General features: G+C 47.7%; 1 protein-coding gene across 1 annotated transcript in view; it reads left to right on the top strand.

Annotated features, from left to right (window-relative positions):
• The first annotated feature begins 608 nt into the window (after positions 1-608).
• LOC143823359 (sodium-dependent neutral amino acid transporter B(0)AT1-like) overlaps positions 609-17,307 on the top strand; it is a 35,478-nt gene continuing 18,779 nt past the window's right edge. The window contains exons 1-4 of the mRNA XM_077309605.1: positions 609-905; positions 13,293-13,433; positions 15,370-15,507; positions 16,356-16,537. Of these exons, the coding sequence (XP_077165720.1) occupies positions 704-905; positions 13,293-13,433; positions 15,370-15,507; positions 16,356-16,537 (663 nt within the window). The 5' untranslated portion in view covers positions 609-703. The remainder of the gene's footprint in view (positions 906-13,292; positions 13,434-15,369; positions 15,508-16,355; positions 16,538-17,307) is intronic.

A 17,307-nucleotide genomic window follows, 5' to 3' on the forward strand; every position in this document is an offset into this window, starting at 1 on the left:
TCTTCAGACAAGGCAAGGCTGATCCTGTATGACCAGACTCACGATTATTAGTGTGTTTTATAGCCGGCCCCTCTCTGTCGCAGACTCAGCGTGCCTTACTGCAGGTGGAAGATGGGCATTTATTCTGACCTATCTTGACAGCAATCATTTGGCATGAAAATAAAAAGGACTGTGCTGAGATTATATCCCAACTAAACAAGGAAGCCAACGTTAGACTCCTAGGCAATGCAGATTGAGCAGAAACAAGATGGGAGAGCCGCGGATCACAGTTCAGGGGCGACCCAGGCTGCGGGAGGGAGGACGACAAGAGGCTGCCTTGGAACAGGGATTCCGCTCCTCTCATTGTCCCTTCTCAGTCTTGTGATATTGTGGTCGAGCAGAGAGGCGTGGCGGTAACTATTTAGACAGCCTGTTGTATATGTACATTGCAGTAAATTGCTCTGGGAATTGCCATAACCGCTAATCATTTTGATACTAAGCCATTGCCTTGTTTCCCGGGAACTTTGGCAGATAAGGCATTAATAAGTCTCAGAGCTGACGTTCTGCTGAACTGTTTTCCCTGCCCCAGTCAGCCCCATCAGGCCGAGTGTCAAAGGTCCACTATAAAGAGCCGTAGGCTCCGAGGCTCCCTTTTCATTGAGGCTCCCAGCACCAGCGGCCTGCGCTGAGCAAGAAGGTTCATCCCAGAGGCTGACAGTTCACCATGCGGAACCTGAAACTGCCCAACCCTGGCCTGGAGCTGAGAATCCCTTCCCATAAGGACCTGGAAAGCATTGAGGCCAAAGAGGCCGAGACAAGACCCAAATGGGACAACAAGGCGCAGTACATGCTCACCTGCATCGGATTCTGTGTCGGCCTGGGCAACGTCTGGCGATTCCCTTATCTCTGCCAGAGCCATGGAGGAGGTACGTCCGTGAGAGCTCAAATGACTGTACGCTGCCAAACTTACCCCCCCCTTCCCCTCTCCTCCCCCCCCCCCCCGGTATCGGGAACAATTTAAAAAGCAGCGTGTAATGAGAACCTTTGGAACTGGATCTATTTAGTCTGCAAGGAGGCTCATAGATGCATGCAGGATTGTGCTGTAGAGTATTGGGAGCCAGCTTGGTCTACTGGTTAAGAGTGCGGACTTCTAATCTGGCAAGCTGGGCTTGATTCTGCGCTCCCCCACATGCAACCAGCTGGGTGACCTTGGGCTCACCACAGTACTGATAAAGCTGTTCTGACCGAGCAGGAATATCAGGGCTCTCTCAGCCTCACCCACCCCACAGGGTGTCTATTGTGGGGAAAGGAAAGGGAAAGCGATTGGAAGCTGCTTTGAGCCTCCTTCGGGTAGAGAAAAGCGGCATATAAGAACCAACTCTTCTTCTTCCTCAGTAATCTCAGGGCTCTCTCAGCCTCACCCTCCCTCACAGGGTGTCTGTTGTGGGGAGAGGAAAGGGAAGGCAACTGTAAGTCACTTTGAGACTCCTCCAGGTAGAGAAAAACGGCATCTAAGAACCTCCTCCTAAGAGATCACCCATAGCTGCACACCATAGGCTGGATCCCTCTGGATTGGTATGAATTGATTGGATCCCTCAGTGTGGATCCTCGCAGTGCATTGGCTGAGACCATGCCTGCTTCAATCTGACCTCAGGCTCGGTCCTCTGTTGGACCATTAAATGCCACACCAGTAACACCCCTCCCCGCCTTAGGAAGTCACTTAGCAGGTGATGCACAAAGTCCTGCAAGTATCAGCGTGCCTTGAAGGTCCTTGTAGACTGACAGAGCTCAGGAGCCTGGGTCAGTGCAGGGGAGGCCAGGGTGGCTGGCTGTGAAGTTGCCGCATAGGGCGCTGGCTCGGGACCTGGCTGTGCCAGCTGAAAGCTGTAGGGACCAGGGGCAGAGGTGCTGCTGGAACCTCTTCCAATGTGTTTGCACAGGACCTTGGCTCTTGAAGTGATTCACCCATGCTATCAGGTCAAGGGTCATGGTGACACACCTGGCCCATGTGTCTATACAGGATATGCCCATCAGGACCCCTGCTTCCCGCTCCTTGTCAATCCCAGGCCACCACACGAAACTGCAGGCCAGCGCTTTCATGTGCATGGTCCCTGGGTGGCCCTCGTGCAGGCCTTCTAAGATTGGGCTGCATAGCATGAGAAGGACCACCACTCGGTGGGCACACAACAGACAGCCCTTGTGAGCTGACAGCTCAGCTTGCTGGGCTGGCTATAAAAGGGGCAAAATCCGAGTCCTGCTTGCTGCTCGGCCGTCCCCTCTACACCCAATTGAGAGTGCGGGAGAGGAGGGGGTCTTTGGCAGAGTGGGCAGCAACATCTGCAGAGTGCAGTGGCAGTTGCAGCAGCAAGGAGGATGCTGGTGGCTGGAGCAGGGTCCCCGTTGCTCTGAGGAAGCGACAGGCGGCTGAGGTTATCTGCACAGCTGATGGACTTTCCAGGATGATAAAGCCATGCAGGAAGATGGCTGCCATCTTTCCCATCCACCCCACATCTCCCAAAGGCCAGGCTGCTTGGGGAAGGCCATGGCGGATGGGCTGCCTCCTTGCCAAAAGGTAGACTGAGCAGGGAAGACCATGGGGGTGAGTCAGCTTCCTCCTTTCAGCCCCCCATCTCCCAAAGGCCACGGAGGGCGGGCTGCCTCTTTCCCACCCACCCCTTTTCCAAAGGCCAGGCAGGGAAGGTCAAGGGGGACTGCCTCTTTCCCACCATCATATCTCGCAAAGGACAAGCTGGACAGGTAAGACTGGGGGGGGGGCTGCCTCCTTCCCATCCCCAAAGGCCAGGGTGGGGAGGGTTCCTGGATCCCTCCAGCCGCTCTGAGGAGATGGAGAGTAGGGGAAAGCAAAGAGAAGAAGAAGAAGAAGAGTTTGTTCTTATATGCCGCTTTTCCCTACCCAAAGGAGGCTCAAAGCGGCTTACAATTGCCTTCCCATTCCTCTCCCCACAACAGACACCCTGTGGGGTGGTTGAGGCTGAGAGAGCCCTGATATCACTGCTCGGTCAGAACAGTTTTATCAGTGCCATGGCGAGCCCAAGGTCACCCAGCTGGCTGCATGTGGGGGAGCACAGAATCGAACCCGGCCTGCCAGATTAGAAGTCTGCACTCCTAACCACTACACCAAACTGCTCCGCTACACCACTACAGCTGGAGAAGCATATGGGAAGCTGAGCCTCTCCATTCCACCACCAAGACTTGCCTGCACAATGTGCCTGCCCTTCTCCACCCCAAGGCACTGCTAAGCTTTCCAAGTGCCAAAGGGCAGGCATATTGTACACATGAGCCTCAGCAGCAGACTGGAGAGGCCGGGCTTCCGGTGCAGATTTCCAGCAACAATCCACTAGGGTGGAGCAGAGTGGGAGAGAGAGACCTTGGCAAGAAGCCCCCTCTGGAGATATCTTGGGCTGGGCTGGGCTGGGCTGGGCTGGGCTGGGCTGGGCTGGGCTGGGCTGGGCTGGGCTGGGCTGGGCTGGGCTGGGCTGGGCTGGGGGAGAAGCAGCCAGAGGGAGAACAGGCAGGATCACCTGGGGGGAACTGAGCAAAGAGGCCCTGTGTCTGCAGGTTAGGAGAGCTTCTGTGGCACCCCCTCCTCCCCAGGCATGGGGCTGGTGTTTCAGGTTGTGGGACGAAGAAGCCTTCCCTAGGCGTAAGCCCCATTGTGTCAAATGGGCATTACCTGTATCTTTTGTTTCAGTTTTGACAATGTTTTGATGAGAGTGCTTTCTTACTCAATAAATGAAATATTTTGCTTCAAATCAAGAATTTGCTTTTCTGGGTAATTGAAGACCCTCACTATACTGCATTACAGCCTGGAAAATGTAGGGAGAAAAGTCCAAATGTGGGAACAAATTTCAGCTTGCAGCCCCCAATTGAAATCCAAAGGTCTGACTCCTAATGTGGAAATGGTCAAGGATTTTACTTGGGCTAACCCCTTGTAGGTGGCTGGGCTGCAAGTGGCAACCCCCAAGAGTAACTGAGAGCCAGGCCTTGGCGTGCCAACTGAGGCCACCTTCATCAAAAGCTGGTTAGACACTCTAGGACTCACAACAATTCTATGGTTTTACCACAGTGTTCTCATGAACCCAAGAGTGTTTTTGTAAAGTGTGGAACATCCAGGACTTCAGATTTTTAGCAAAAGGCGCCAATAAAAACAATTTCTCCCCTCTGGCACCGGCAGGCCAATGAGCTGGACGCCCGGAGACCCCCCTGCTTGTAACAAGCTCTCTCATGAGACGGAGCTTTTATTTTCAGGGCTAAAACTGGAATCACACTGCTCTTTTGCACTCAAAAAGATACACTGTTTATTGATTAAAATGTTGATATCTACACAGGACTTCCCTCTTCCAAAGATCATCAGCCAAAGGACATGCTCTCTAGGGATCTGGGGGTCTTAGCAGACCATGCACTAAACATGAGCCAGCAGTGTGACTCAGTGGCTAAACAGGCAAATTGGATTTGGGGCTGTTTCAAGAGAAGTATAATATCCAGATCATGTGAGGTGATTGTACCACATTACTCTGCTCTGGTTAGACCTCACTTAGAATACTGTGTTTAGTTTTGGCCACCACAATTGAAGAAGGGTGCAGGCAACAGGAGTGTGTCCGGAACACACAGATCAGAGTCCCAGGTAGTAGGGATATAGTTAAGGTTAGTCTTTACTGAAGGCACATTACAGGAACAAGCATCATCAGTAGGCAATCACAGAACCAGGAATTGTTGAAGATGGGGGGCAAAGGGAGGCAAAGGCATGTATATACTCAGGCCCCCACCCCCAATACCACCTGGGTGCATTCCCAGGAAAGGACCTTTTGGCCCAAGAGTGCTAGAGAAGCCTGGCTAAACAGCAGGTGTGAAAACATCTCCATACAAACGGTATGGCTTGTTTAAAACTAGAGCAGAACACTGAGATTAGGGGCTGAGATAAGGAGGCCTGTCATAGCTGGAAGCTCAGGCGAAAGAACAAAGAATCACCAGAGGGAGGAGCAGCCAGGTGGGTCTTACCTCCAGGCTTTGAGTCCACAGGACAGGTGAACATGGGACATGGCTATTAAGACTGGGGGTTTAGTGAACACAGATTCCAATTCTTTTTAAGAGACTAGAGAGCTGGCAATTTAGGGGTCTCATTTTGAACCTCTATATCCAGGAGTCACTCATGTATCATACCTTTTGCTTTAGTTAGACCACCTTCTAATAGTTGAACCTGTTCCGGCCCAATAGGCCTTATTTTGCGCTGCGCAGGCGTGGCCATCACCCAGCCGGTCCCCAGCCGAAAAAAGGTTGGGGACCACTGGTTTACAGCATAAAACAGTTAAAAACACAATAAAATCCCCATAAACCCCCAAATTACAATTTACAAATTGCACCATACAACATGTAAGTCACAATTCTCTTCCCCCATGTTCAGCCTGGTGGGAAATAATATTCAGAAGAGGGTGGGAGTCAACAGTGGTACTCAGCAAGCGTTGGGCCAAACTGGCCTTAACATCTTTAAACAGCCCGTGGCGCCACGGACTATATAATTCGTTAAGCCCCCTAGAGGTGGGCTTTGTCCGTGATGATCCCTTTGACGGTAAAAGATCCACACCTACTCGGTGGGAGATCTCTTCCCCACTGTGGAAGCCTCTGATGTTGCTTCTCGGGATCGCCCGTCCCCCAGAAGGGGAGCATTTTGAGCCTCAGCATGAGCAGAGAGACGGAAAACGGTACATCTGGGTGTGGAATTTAGATGGGATCCAGCCTCGTGTGCAGTTTTGCTATGTCAGATGTAACTTTATCTCTTTATTATCCTGGCTCCAGTGTTTCTTGAAATTAGCCTAGATCATATGCTGTAGCTTTCTGAAAATATACACCCTGGCTTTTGTTGGATCAGAGTCCATATTCCGTTAGATCATTTGGTTATACTCTCCAGTGCTTGAACTTCCCAAGGTGCTGGTTGACATGCTTTATAATTTATAATCACATCCTACCAACAACTCTGCATTCTAACCAAGCAGGCTTTCTCTTTTTTTTATTATATATTTTTTATTTTCATAAAGATAGAAATATAGAATGGAGACAATGTAAGTTATTAATACAGAGAATAGTAAAATATAGTCTTTGTTTGGAAATATAAGACCCCACATTAACTACACAATGGTATGAACTTTTGCCCAACGCTTATAAACTTTTTCACGTTTCCACCACGTTTAAGAAGAGAAGCCTACTTTGTTACCACCTTTCCAACATTTGTTTACATAGTTTTTAACAATTTTAACGGTAATTTTTGGTGTCCCATAACACCTATAAAACAATTTATACTTAACACAATCTTAGAGCCATCCACATTTCCACCACATTTAAGATAAGAGGCCTGCTTAGTTGTACAGAAGAAAAATATATAAGTTGTTATATAAGTTATATAAATATATGTTGTTAAATAGTAAAATAAAGTCTTTATTGGTTACATTTACACCTCCTCGATTAGGTGCCTCCTTTTAGTTATGCTTTAAGTTTAGACTGGGAGTCACTGCGGAGATATATTTAATAATACAGATTCAGTTTGCATAGGAAATCTAGGACACCACACTAACTACATAATAGTATAAACTTACAATGAGCAGTAAAATATAGTCTTCATCTGTTATTCTTAAACCCACTCCATTAGGTGTCTCCTTTTAGTTAAGTTTTAATTTTAAGCTGGAAGGCACTGCATTTCAGTCATTGCTTCTCCTTTCCCTTAATACAGATTCAGCTTACATAGGAAATCTTGAGACCCCATGTTGACTACACAATGGTATAGACTTTTGCACCAAACTTATAAGCTTTTAGGAAAAGCCTACTTTGTTACCACATTTCGAACGTTTGTTAACATAATTTTTAGTAATTTTTACAGTCCCTTTTAGTGTCACATACATCTATAAAACATTTCATACTTGACACATTCTAAGAGCCATCCTGACAGGTATGTTTTCAGATTTGAATTAAATGCTAAACATTTTTTGCAGAACAGTATGAGCTTTGGCCCTATGGCAATACACTAATAAATAAGAAATAAAGGGGGAGAAACCCCGTTTTATATTTCCGGCACTTACAATTATATTGCCTATGTGCCTACAGAAGAAAAGAAAAAGAAGAGAAAGAATTTCGACCACTGCTTCTCCTTTCCCTTCCCCGGTCTTCTTAAGGGGGTCTCATATCGAGGCTTGCTGCATCTTGTTGTTCCCGTAGACTTGCGTTCTGTCCAGTTGGCCTTTGGCATAGAAAGTGCAGTTGTACTCTTTCCCGCAGAGTATGCATCGATGAATCTTGGGGCAGTTGCACCTTCTGGACTCCAATATCAATACAATTTTTTCCTTGAGAAGCTTCTTTAAATTGATTACTTTCACAGCAGATCCATCTATCTTTTGATTGGTTCTTGTGCACTATTGCTTTGAAACGGCTGTATGTCTTTTTAAGAAAGGTGTCCTTATCTAGGCTGCAAGGCTCCGACATCCCCTTTTCCATCTCCATAGTTTCAAATTTCTCTTCTGCTGATGGTTTTCCACCTTGTTTGGAGCTATCATCAGCCACTGTTATTGATCCATCATTCCTGTTAGAGACTTCTTCCTTGCCGTCTTGGATCTCCTTGAAAATATTTTTAAGCAATCCTTCTGTAAATGCTTTCAAATCTTGGGTTTGTTTCTCTATTAGATAAGCCATTCTTTTTAACATAGACATGTTTGCAAGTCAGCAACCAATCTCAGACAATTTTGCAAATAGCCAGTAGAGGTCCTACATAGTCCTAAGCGAAAGCAACAGTCTGTTTTGACCTCCAACGTTCCTGGCACTGGCATGTGACGTATTGAAGTCAGTAAAGCAGATATTCTCGTACTGGAGCAGAATTCTTGCGAGATCCTCCCATCCACGGCTCTTATCTCTTATCTCCGAAAACCAAAACAATTGCAGTAAGAGCTATTGCTAATTAATTTGAGTTGATTTAAGTCCTTCTTCTGCTTAGGAAAGAGAATTAGCCTGCCTCATAACGAGGTGGCTTCAGGCAGAGCAAAAGGGGGGGGGGAAAGAGAAACGAAAAAACCTGGCTTGCAAATACCGCTACACCCCTACATGACATGAATCCAGGCATTGCAAAACTGCAAAGAAGTACTTGCCACCTCTGTGTAGTTGGTATCTTGATATCTTGGAATTTGGCAGATGACCTCCCCTCAGTTCACAGCATTCATTTGCAGTAAATCGTAGTGAAGGGTTAAAGCAGATTCTTTAAGAAAGAAAGAAAGAAAGAAAGAAAGAAAGAAAGAAAGAAAGAAAGAAAGAAAGAAAGAAAGAAAGAAAGAAAGAAAGAAAGAAAGAAAGAAAGAAAGAAAGAAAGAAAGAAAGAAAGAAAGAAAAGTCCAAGATAGAATATGGCGGTCGTCCTCTTGACCCGAAACGCTGACAGCCTGTAATCCGGGGAGATATACTCCCTAAAGGATTGGAGACATCCCCAAGAATTCCCTAGGACTTCCTGGGTAGAAAGGTGAGGTGGGGTTTGCGTACCCCTCCTCTTTTCTGCCAATTGCTTCCATAATTGGCCCCTGTCAGGCTTCAGTGATTCCACTGCAATCCTCTCAGGATGACATCTTGGCCACACACCCCAAGCAGACTTTGTCAACCAGGGTTTCGTGAAGTCCTGGGGTTTCTTAATGGCTCAGGAAGGGCTTCCCAAATGGGTGGGAGTTAATTAATTTTTAATTTTTAAATATATTTTAAAAATCTGGTATACATTTCCCAGGTGATAAGACCATATATGGTCATGTTGACCCACTTCCCCTCCCCAAATGGCCAATGATGAGCCTGGAGGTTTGGGAAGAGGAGGGACCCCAGGTGAGCATGGACAAGGGAGGCTTCTGCATGATCGCCCCACTTCTGGGGCTTCTCGAAGTCTGAAGAATGTTTCAGGGGTTTCTCAAGGGTCAAGGGTTTGAGAAAGGCTGTCATAGAGGTTCAAGCTGTCACTGATGTTCGTGTGGGCCACATGTTCTGGCATGGCCCCTAGGATGGAAGTGAGTATGGACATGACGTCCGCAGTCCCACCCCAGGGAGCATGGCAGAAGAGGTTGGGGCAGCTGCGGGATGCCAAATATTAATTTTCTGGGAAATGTTTTAGGTGTTCCAAACTGTGTACCATACACAGCACTATGCCTGAAACTTAACCAAATGCATTTGGCTACTAAAGCCTGGTTGATTGGTTGATAACCAATAAATGTTGGCTTTGCTTGCTCACAGAAAACTGATCTAATTGGGTAGAAATGGTTGAACACAAAATCAGAACCATTGGAATATTCTTGGACACATTATATTTGGAATCATCCAGGTCCGCTTATAGGAAAAGCAAGCACAGAATTCTGGATATTGAATTACAAGGGCCTTTTCGCACGGGGATCTTTGTTGCAAATTGTTTGCGGAATGAAAAATCGCCATTTAAAATAGTGGAATTCGTCGTTATGCATACCTGCCTTTGTAGTGGAATCAGTTGCGTTTTTTAGCGTTTCCCACAGGCTTCCGGTCTCGGCAGAAATCGCTAGAAAGGAAGCGCTATTGCCAAGCTCGTCCCGCCCCTGGCCGTCAAGCAGCCAATGGGCAGCCGTTAGCATGCTCCCAAACAGCCCCTTTCCCTTTAAGAAAGGTTAAAAAAAAAAAAAAAACAGACCCATAGCAACGAATCTAGGTAGATTCGTTGCAACGGAGAGACCCATCCAGCTGCCTAATGTGAGCTGTCGTTTGATTGTATGATCGTTGGCACGCTGCCTCGAGTGATAAAAAAAAAATCCCCCCCCCCTCACGGGCCCGATTTTCGGCTGAATTAATGTGTAAAAAATAAAGGGACTTTATTTCAGCAAACGGGCTTTTATGTGGTTTGTGCTTAGTGACTAAAGGTGAAGGACTGAAGCCAGGGAAACCTCTAAACAGAAAGAGGCTCGCTGGTGCGTTTATCCCCGCTCGCTCGGAGAAAAAAAAATGGCGATCGCTTCGCCGGAAGTTTGGAGGACTGGCTCAGGAGGAGGGACTTTGAAGAACCCGCAACAATGGTAACGCACAGGTCTTTAGCGCTAGTGTTGCAGATTGGTTGCAGGAGTGTATCGCTATCCGGAGGGTGAATCCACTTTTCTGGATTCCCCTGAAAGCGCTACAACGAAGCGCTTTTTGCTGATTGGTTTCAGGAGTGTTGCAGATTGTCTGCGACGTCGTGCGTTAAGGCAAATTAGTAGCGTTTTCAATTAGCAACCATTGTGCTATTTTGAAGCCGTGCGAAATGGCCCCAAGAATTACCTAGTGTAGCTGATAAAACATGTTCCCTACTTAGTGTAGGAATTCAACCTAGACAGGAGTCTACAGCCCCGATATTTTTATCAATTAATTCATCCACAATGAAGAAGAGCTTTTATGCTACTGAGGTTAAATGTTTTACCCTCTGCCTTGCTAATTGGGAGATTCAATAACATTCCCTATGAAAATAGAATTTGTCCATGTGAACGGAATTGTATTGCATCTGTCTTGCAGGTTTTATTGTATTGTCCATTTTACGAAGGGATTCGAATCAAATTTTTATCCTCCTTTTTAACTAGGTGTGCCAGGTCTCCTGACCAGGCTAAAGTACTGTTTTTAATGGATAGCCAGAACCTGGTAGTGATTGAGGGGGTGGCAATGTTTTTGTCACCAGCCGTTAGGATGCATGGAGTTAACTTCAAAGTTGACATTTGTTTATTTTTGATTTTTAAATGTTAGTATGGTTCTATCAATTTTATTGTCATCCTCTGACTTCCACATGCTCGTAATGGTTTTACTAATTCTATTGTCCCTTTTATCTGCCAATTAAAGGAATGTGTGTGTGTAAAGCAGAGTTAGAACTACCATACAGATTACAAGTGAACACATATAGGCTTCAGGGGGGGGGTGGCCCCCTATCCTGAGAACACAAAACAGATACTATGTCAAGGAAGTCACAGCATCTTGATAATAAACATGGATGCGACAACCAAGGGAAGGAGGGACACCAAACGGACGTGGGAGGTGAGGAATGTGAGGGCATCTGGTGTGCTTGCAAAACTGCAAAGGAAATTCGCCCTTGGATGTCAGCTAGACTTGGGCATGGCGATACATTACATCAGAACAGAACTACAGACTACTAAATCATGGTAGAAATACATGGGGTTTTCTGACAGTTTCTGGATTTCCTCAGAATCCTCAGAATCAGGAAAGTCGACCAACTGTTGAGACCCAACAGGTCCCACTCAGGGTGAGGGGCACCAAGAATGGACAGTCTTAACCAAGTGTGATTTTATGTAGGAAATGGAAATGTTTGCCCTTGGTGGTGTTCATGGACAGGTCTAGCTGGGCCTACTGACTGCCAGCATTTAACTTGCTCTCATAGTGTTCTTATTTATTTAATATATTTATTTATTAGACTTCTATAACTGCCCCTCTCGACACTGCAGTCTTGGGATGGTTTACAACAAAATAATGTCCTTCAGTTAATAAAACCATTTAAAAGCATTAAAACGATTAAAATAAATCCAATCACTGTAGCGACCCAGTTGCCAATTAGACAGCTCGGACATGGGTGCTTTAGAATCATAGAATCATAGAATCATAGAGTTGGAAGGGGCCATACAGGCCATCTAGTCCAACCCACTGTCTCACACGTCAAGACGGTCATGAGATCTTTATCAAGGTTTGAAACATTTAAGGATTTACGCAAGCTGTAAGTTTCAAGCTATAAACTGGGGTCTCCACAGTATCGCCAACCTGGTTGGGAAATACCTGAAGACTTGGAGGGGAGGGGAGGGGAAGGATCTCAGCAGAGTCGCCCTATGGCTCTCCCATTTTCTCCAGAGGAACTGACCTCTGTCATCTAGAGATCAGTTGTAATTCCTGGAACTCTCTAGCCACCCCCTGGAGGTTGGCAACCCTAGCCCCCCACCTATGCCTGAGGGCAACTTTGGTGTTCTGATGGGGTGGAATGGCCGCCACAAAATGGCTCTGCAGGAGGCGGGACCAACCCCCAAATGCCCGGGAGGGAGCTCTGCTAAGCTCCAGGCAGATGCTCTGCTGGAAAGGAAGTTTTTTTTAAGTGGAGACACCCCTTGTATCTTCTCAAAAGAAAGAGGACCCACACCCGCAAGTGGTTTTATTGTTGGCCATACCTGTGACTGGTATGTGAACTTAAGACCCCCCCCCCTCTTTCTTTGGTGGCCCACCTGGATCATGAGGGGAAACTGTACTGCTTAACACCCTTTTCTTGCCCTCCTCATCCGCAGCTGACCTTCAGCCCTGCAGTGATGATGCTTCTGCTGTTGGCCAGGTGTTGCCAAGGATTCCTTTTTATACACCTGCACAGCCAGTCGGATCTCGGCATTCTCCCAGATGCCCTTCTGGCTCTGCTCTCAACTTGCTTCACACCCAGTTGGGTTCTTATCCCACCAAGGCAGGGTTTTAATTTTACCAATTGGTTTGGCCCTTTCTGGGGCACAGAAGGATAAGCAGGTAGCCCAAAGTAGTCAATCCCTTGCTGGTGGGATGAAACAAATCCTCCTTCAGTGCATAGTTTCTCAGAGGAGTCAATACAGTTTTAATACCTTTTGAAGAAAAGGAACTATGACTCCCCCTCCGTAAGGGCTTGGGAAACAGTGGAAGAATTTCTTCCCCTTTCCCCTCATAATTGTCCTTCCCTGAGATCGTTCCTTACACCCTCTATAAAGGTAGAGTCCAGTGGGCGGCCCTCTTGGTCTGGAGCAGCAGAACAAAGACTGAGCCTTCCAGGTGCCCGACTGGCCTCAAACTTTGTTCTGCCTAAAGGTGAGTGGGGTCCCCAACCTTGTTGAGCCTGCCTGTAGTAGGCACCACCACAAACTGGTTGCTAGGAGGAGGGGAGAGAAAACCCCAAAACGGCTTGCATGGCAGCAGTTGGGACTGCGGAAGTCAGCGGAAGTACCTGTGTCCCAGTGAGGAGGACTCCCTGCACATATAAAGGTGATGCTTCCTGGAGGCTTCTGAAACAGTTTCAGGTGGAAGGCAGACGAAAGCCCTTTGGTCTGGGGAAGAAGAAGATGGGCCCCGGGAGCACTTTTGTGCACACCATGTGACCCCTCAGCAACATGTTGAGGATCACTGAGTTATCTGGAGGACACCCGAGTTTCCTTGGCCAGACATGCCCTGGTGAATTGGGAGCTGGGTAGGAGCTGGGATGCCAGGGGATTATATTTTGCTGCCCGTTCTCACTGCCGCATCCCATTGCTCTGTTCCATAAAGCCTTTTAATTTGAGGTTTGCATTCCACCGCAGGAGCTTTTATGATCCCTTTCCTCATCCTGCTGGTCCTGGAAGGCATTCCTTTGCTTCACCTTGAGTTTGCCATTGGTCAGCGGCTCCGAAGATGCAGCGTGGGAGTCTGGAGTTCTATCCATCCTTCCCTGAAGGGAGTTGGTAAGCTTGAAATGCCGACACTTCCCCAAGAGCTGTGATTCCCCCAGGAAAGGCAACACTGGCCTTAAAGGATCAATGGTCTGTTCTTACGAAGAAATCACTGCTTGAGTCCTCATGTTTCCCTGGGTCTGTCGAAGCCCCTGTGCTCCTTGCGATCATGGCAGCCGGTACCTGTGAATCCTGTGATAAATTCATTCTTCTAATGTAACATTTGGCAGAATTGACTTAATGTCAAGTGCAGTAAGAACTCACAACAAGCTTCTATGAAAAGAAAGCGTTTATTGAGAAGTTACTTCAGACACCTAAACTGGAAAAGTCAATTCTGCCAAACGTTACATTAGCCATCCCTTATCAAGGCAACTCTCCCGCCCAAAACCTGAAGGTTTCCAAGGGAGGGGGCAAGGAGCACCAGGTGCCATAAACCGGGGAGTGTTACTTCTCGCACGTCCTTGGGGCACCCCGGCTCCTACTGACAAGATAACTACTTTTGTTACACAGAGCAGGCCTTTCCGGCCAGTTCAAAAGACAAACAGTTCACAGTAAATCATGATAGCGGGGCCCAGCAGACTAGTTTCGATTTCAGGCAAACAGCTAGACTACAAAGGGTCGAAATTACAAGAGACCCAAAAAGCAAAAGGTAAAACATAGGCTAAGCAAACATGGAGAAACCCAGGCCAACCCAATAATTCATGGCAGCGAGCAGGCACTGATCCTGACAGTTCAGTGAAAAAGTCTATTCTGAAACGATTGTCCATCCGCTTCCCTTGGTGTCCCTGAGTTCAAGGAAGAGAGAGAAAAAGTTCACTTTCCCTACCCTGTGCATAATTTGTAAACTAACATTATGTCCCTCTTGACTCATCCAACATTTAAAGCTCTCTCCCGGGGTCTTCTCAAGGCCACTGGATTTTAAGATGAGTACACATTTCTCGACCAGACAGTGCAGATTGAGGGTTGGCCAGCATCATCCCTTTTGTTATTTATGATGATGATAAATCCCGTCCTTCCAACTATTTGCTCAGTGGAGTGAGCATTTAGGGACTGGGACTGGCTTCAGCGGGAGCATAATTTAATGAAGGAAGAAGCAGCCTTGAGGACTGGCTGCTCGGCCCCAGACTAGGATTGGATCTTAGCCCATCTGGCAGAGAAATATCGTGCTAGGCCCCATGGAGCAGCACCTCAGGCAGTCTTTGTCACTTACAAAAAGTCATTTGACAGCATTTCCTGGGACATATTGTGGCCCCACTTCGAGGCTTTCTCGGTAGATTGGAGGCTGCTCATGTTTGTCCGCCCATGACATGCAAACAACTTCCTGGCAGTGAGATGCCGCCCACACGGCCGTTTGTCTTGCAAGGCTCCTGTTAGAAGGGGCCATGGATCAGGGACCCATTTTGGCTCCTGTGTTATTTGATCTCAATTTTAATTGAATGACTCAAGCCCCTGCTATTTCCACCCTCCCCAAATAGGCTGCTTCCCATTGTATCATGCCCAGGTTACACACATTATCTCCCTCTCAAGAAGCTCTTAAAAGAGCCCTCTTGGTCAGTGAATGATCCTTCCTCCTTGAATCTGTCTCACCAGCTGGGAATCCATCATGTCAGCCAGTGGCCACCTCCAAATCTCATGGCAAGCAGAACCCCACAGCGGGAACTGGGATTTTCTTTTGTCTGGGTTGAATTTACTGCCAATGCTTGTACTTGTATTGTGGGGCAGGAGAAGAGTCATTTCATGCAGGGACACTTTCAAACATGGTTCTTCTACGTAACTGAAGACTCAGTCTGATCCCCAACTTAGCCCTGCCCTCATGGACGACACCAGCAGGACGACACCAACAGGCGTGTCTCTGAGTGAGAGGGGCGGGGAGAGGGTTGTCGGTGTGCCAGTTTTCAATGAGAAATTACCCGCTTGGCCTAAGGTCTATTCCCCACTCTTCCTACAGGTATAACGGCTTTACTGGTCTCTTTCCTCGTTGGCCTCTACTACAATACCATCATTGCCTGGGTGATGTGGTATTTCTTCAACTCGTTCCAAGAGCCCCTGCCCTGGAGCAGTTGCCCATTGCTGCCCAACAGGACAGGTATGCCTTGCAGCATGAAATACTTCGTTAAATAGACAGCAATGGAGACGTCTGGCAGAGATTTTAGCAAAATGTTATGTCACCTTTCACCAAAGGACATTTTTTAACATTCTGCTAACAAGAAATAAGGATTTCTTAAGGGCAGTTTTACATGGCTCACCCACAGGGCAAGACGGTTAGCATATTTTCCCTGCGGAATAGTCCCTCGTTAGGGATTCTTTTGAGTCCGACCCAAATGCCTGCCTTGGTGGGGAGTGTGAAGCGCCAGCAAGTCACAGCTAGATAACAAGGATGGCTTCCATGGGACACTCTCATGAATCACCCCAGGCCTTGATATGACAGAGCTGAAGTTACATAATTCTGCAAGGAACAAGCTCCTTGCTCCTCCCACAAGGAAGCGTTCTTCAGATCCTTCTTGTTATCTCTGCTCTCTTAATTGCCCACAGTAAATGGACGGGAATCTGTGCCCACATTTTTATTGCCATTTTGAGTCATCAGTATTTCTTTTTCAAAGTTCTTGCAAGGCTCAATAAAATTCCTCAGCAGAATTCTACCCTTAGGCATGTCCTTGGAACATCTGGTGAGTTCAAAGGTATTCTGAGTTCACTGATTCCCAAACTTTGTACTTGCTGCCTTAGAGTGTGGCCAGAGGGGCCTGGGGGCCCCTCAAAAGATGCTTGCGTGGATGGGGGCGACACCCGTTGGCTTCCCCTCAGAACAGACAGCTGCTGTTGGGCAGTGACATCCCCATGAGAGAGGAAGGGAGCCATTGCTGGCTTGGCGGGAGCATTCCTCCAGAGGACTTGCCCACAGAAGTGCTTAAAAGAGGACCATCTCTTTGGTTTCAGGGTACGTAGAAGAATGTGCCAAGAGCTCTCCCGTGGATTATTTTTGGTACCGGCAGACCTTGAACATCACCACTTCCATTGATGACTCTGGGAGTGTCCAGTGGTGGCTCCTGCTGTGCTTATTGTGTGCCTGGGCAGTGCTGTACGTTTGCACCATCAGAGGGATTGAAACAACAGGAAAGGTACTTGTCTCTATGGAGCAAAAGGAGACCTCCGGCTTCTCGTGGTGTCTTTCCAGATGTCAGCTCTGCTTGCTCAGGGGGACACCTGGGGCTGCCCGGTCTGGGTTAGGGAACTCTTCTAGATTGGGTGTGGGGGGGGAACCTGGGGGTGGTGGCGTTTGGGGAAGGGGGGCTTTGTAATGCCCTAGAGTCCTCCCTCCAAGGCACCCATTCTCTCCAGGGGAACAATGCTCTGTAGCCGGAATGTGACATGAGTTACAATCCCAGTTGGAATTCCCCTGCCTCCACCCAGCGGTGGGTCGTCCTGGGAACGAACAACTTGTGAGGAATTTTCCCAGACCCTTAACTGGATGAATCTGCCCTGGAGTCACGCTGAGAACCCTGAAGGCAACTGAAGACCACAGGGCCATGAGGGAGCTTCTATGTATGTATAGCTAATTAAAAACAAATTGAGATCATGCATAGACTCAGAATCCTAGAGCAGGAAGGGGCCACAGAGGTCCTCTAGTCTCACCCCCCAATCAATGCAGTAGCTGTCCAGCCGCTGCTTGAAGACGGCCAGAGAGAGGGAGCTCAGCACCTCCTTAGGCAGCCCCTTCCACAGCTGAACTACTCTGGCTATGAACATTTTTTCCTTATCAAGAGAGCAATCAGGCTCCCTCTCAGGAATTGTGGTCTGGCCTCATCTTGCTGTGTCCCTTGTAGATGGAGGAACCGTGCAGGAGAAGAGAATGATGGGATTCTTGCCCATGTCCGGGCAGCTTAGCCTG

This window comes from Paroedura picta, chromosome 14 (genome assembly GCF_049243985.1).
Source record: "Paroedura picta isolate Pp20150507F chromosome 14, Ppicta_v3.0, whole genome shotgun sequence".
Lineage (NCBI taxonomy): Eukaryota > Metazoa > Chordata > Lepidosauria > Squamata > Gekkonidae > Paroedura > Paroedura picta.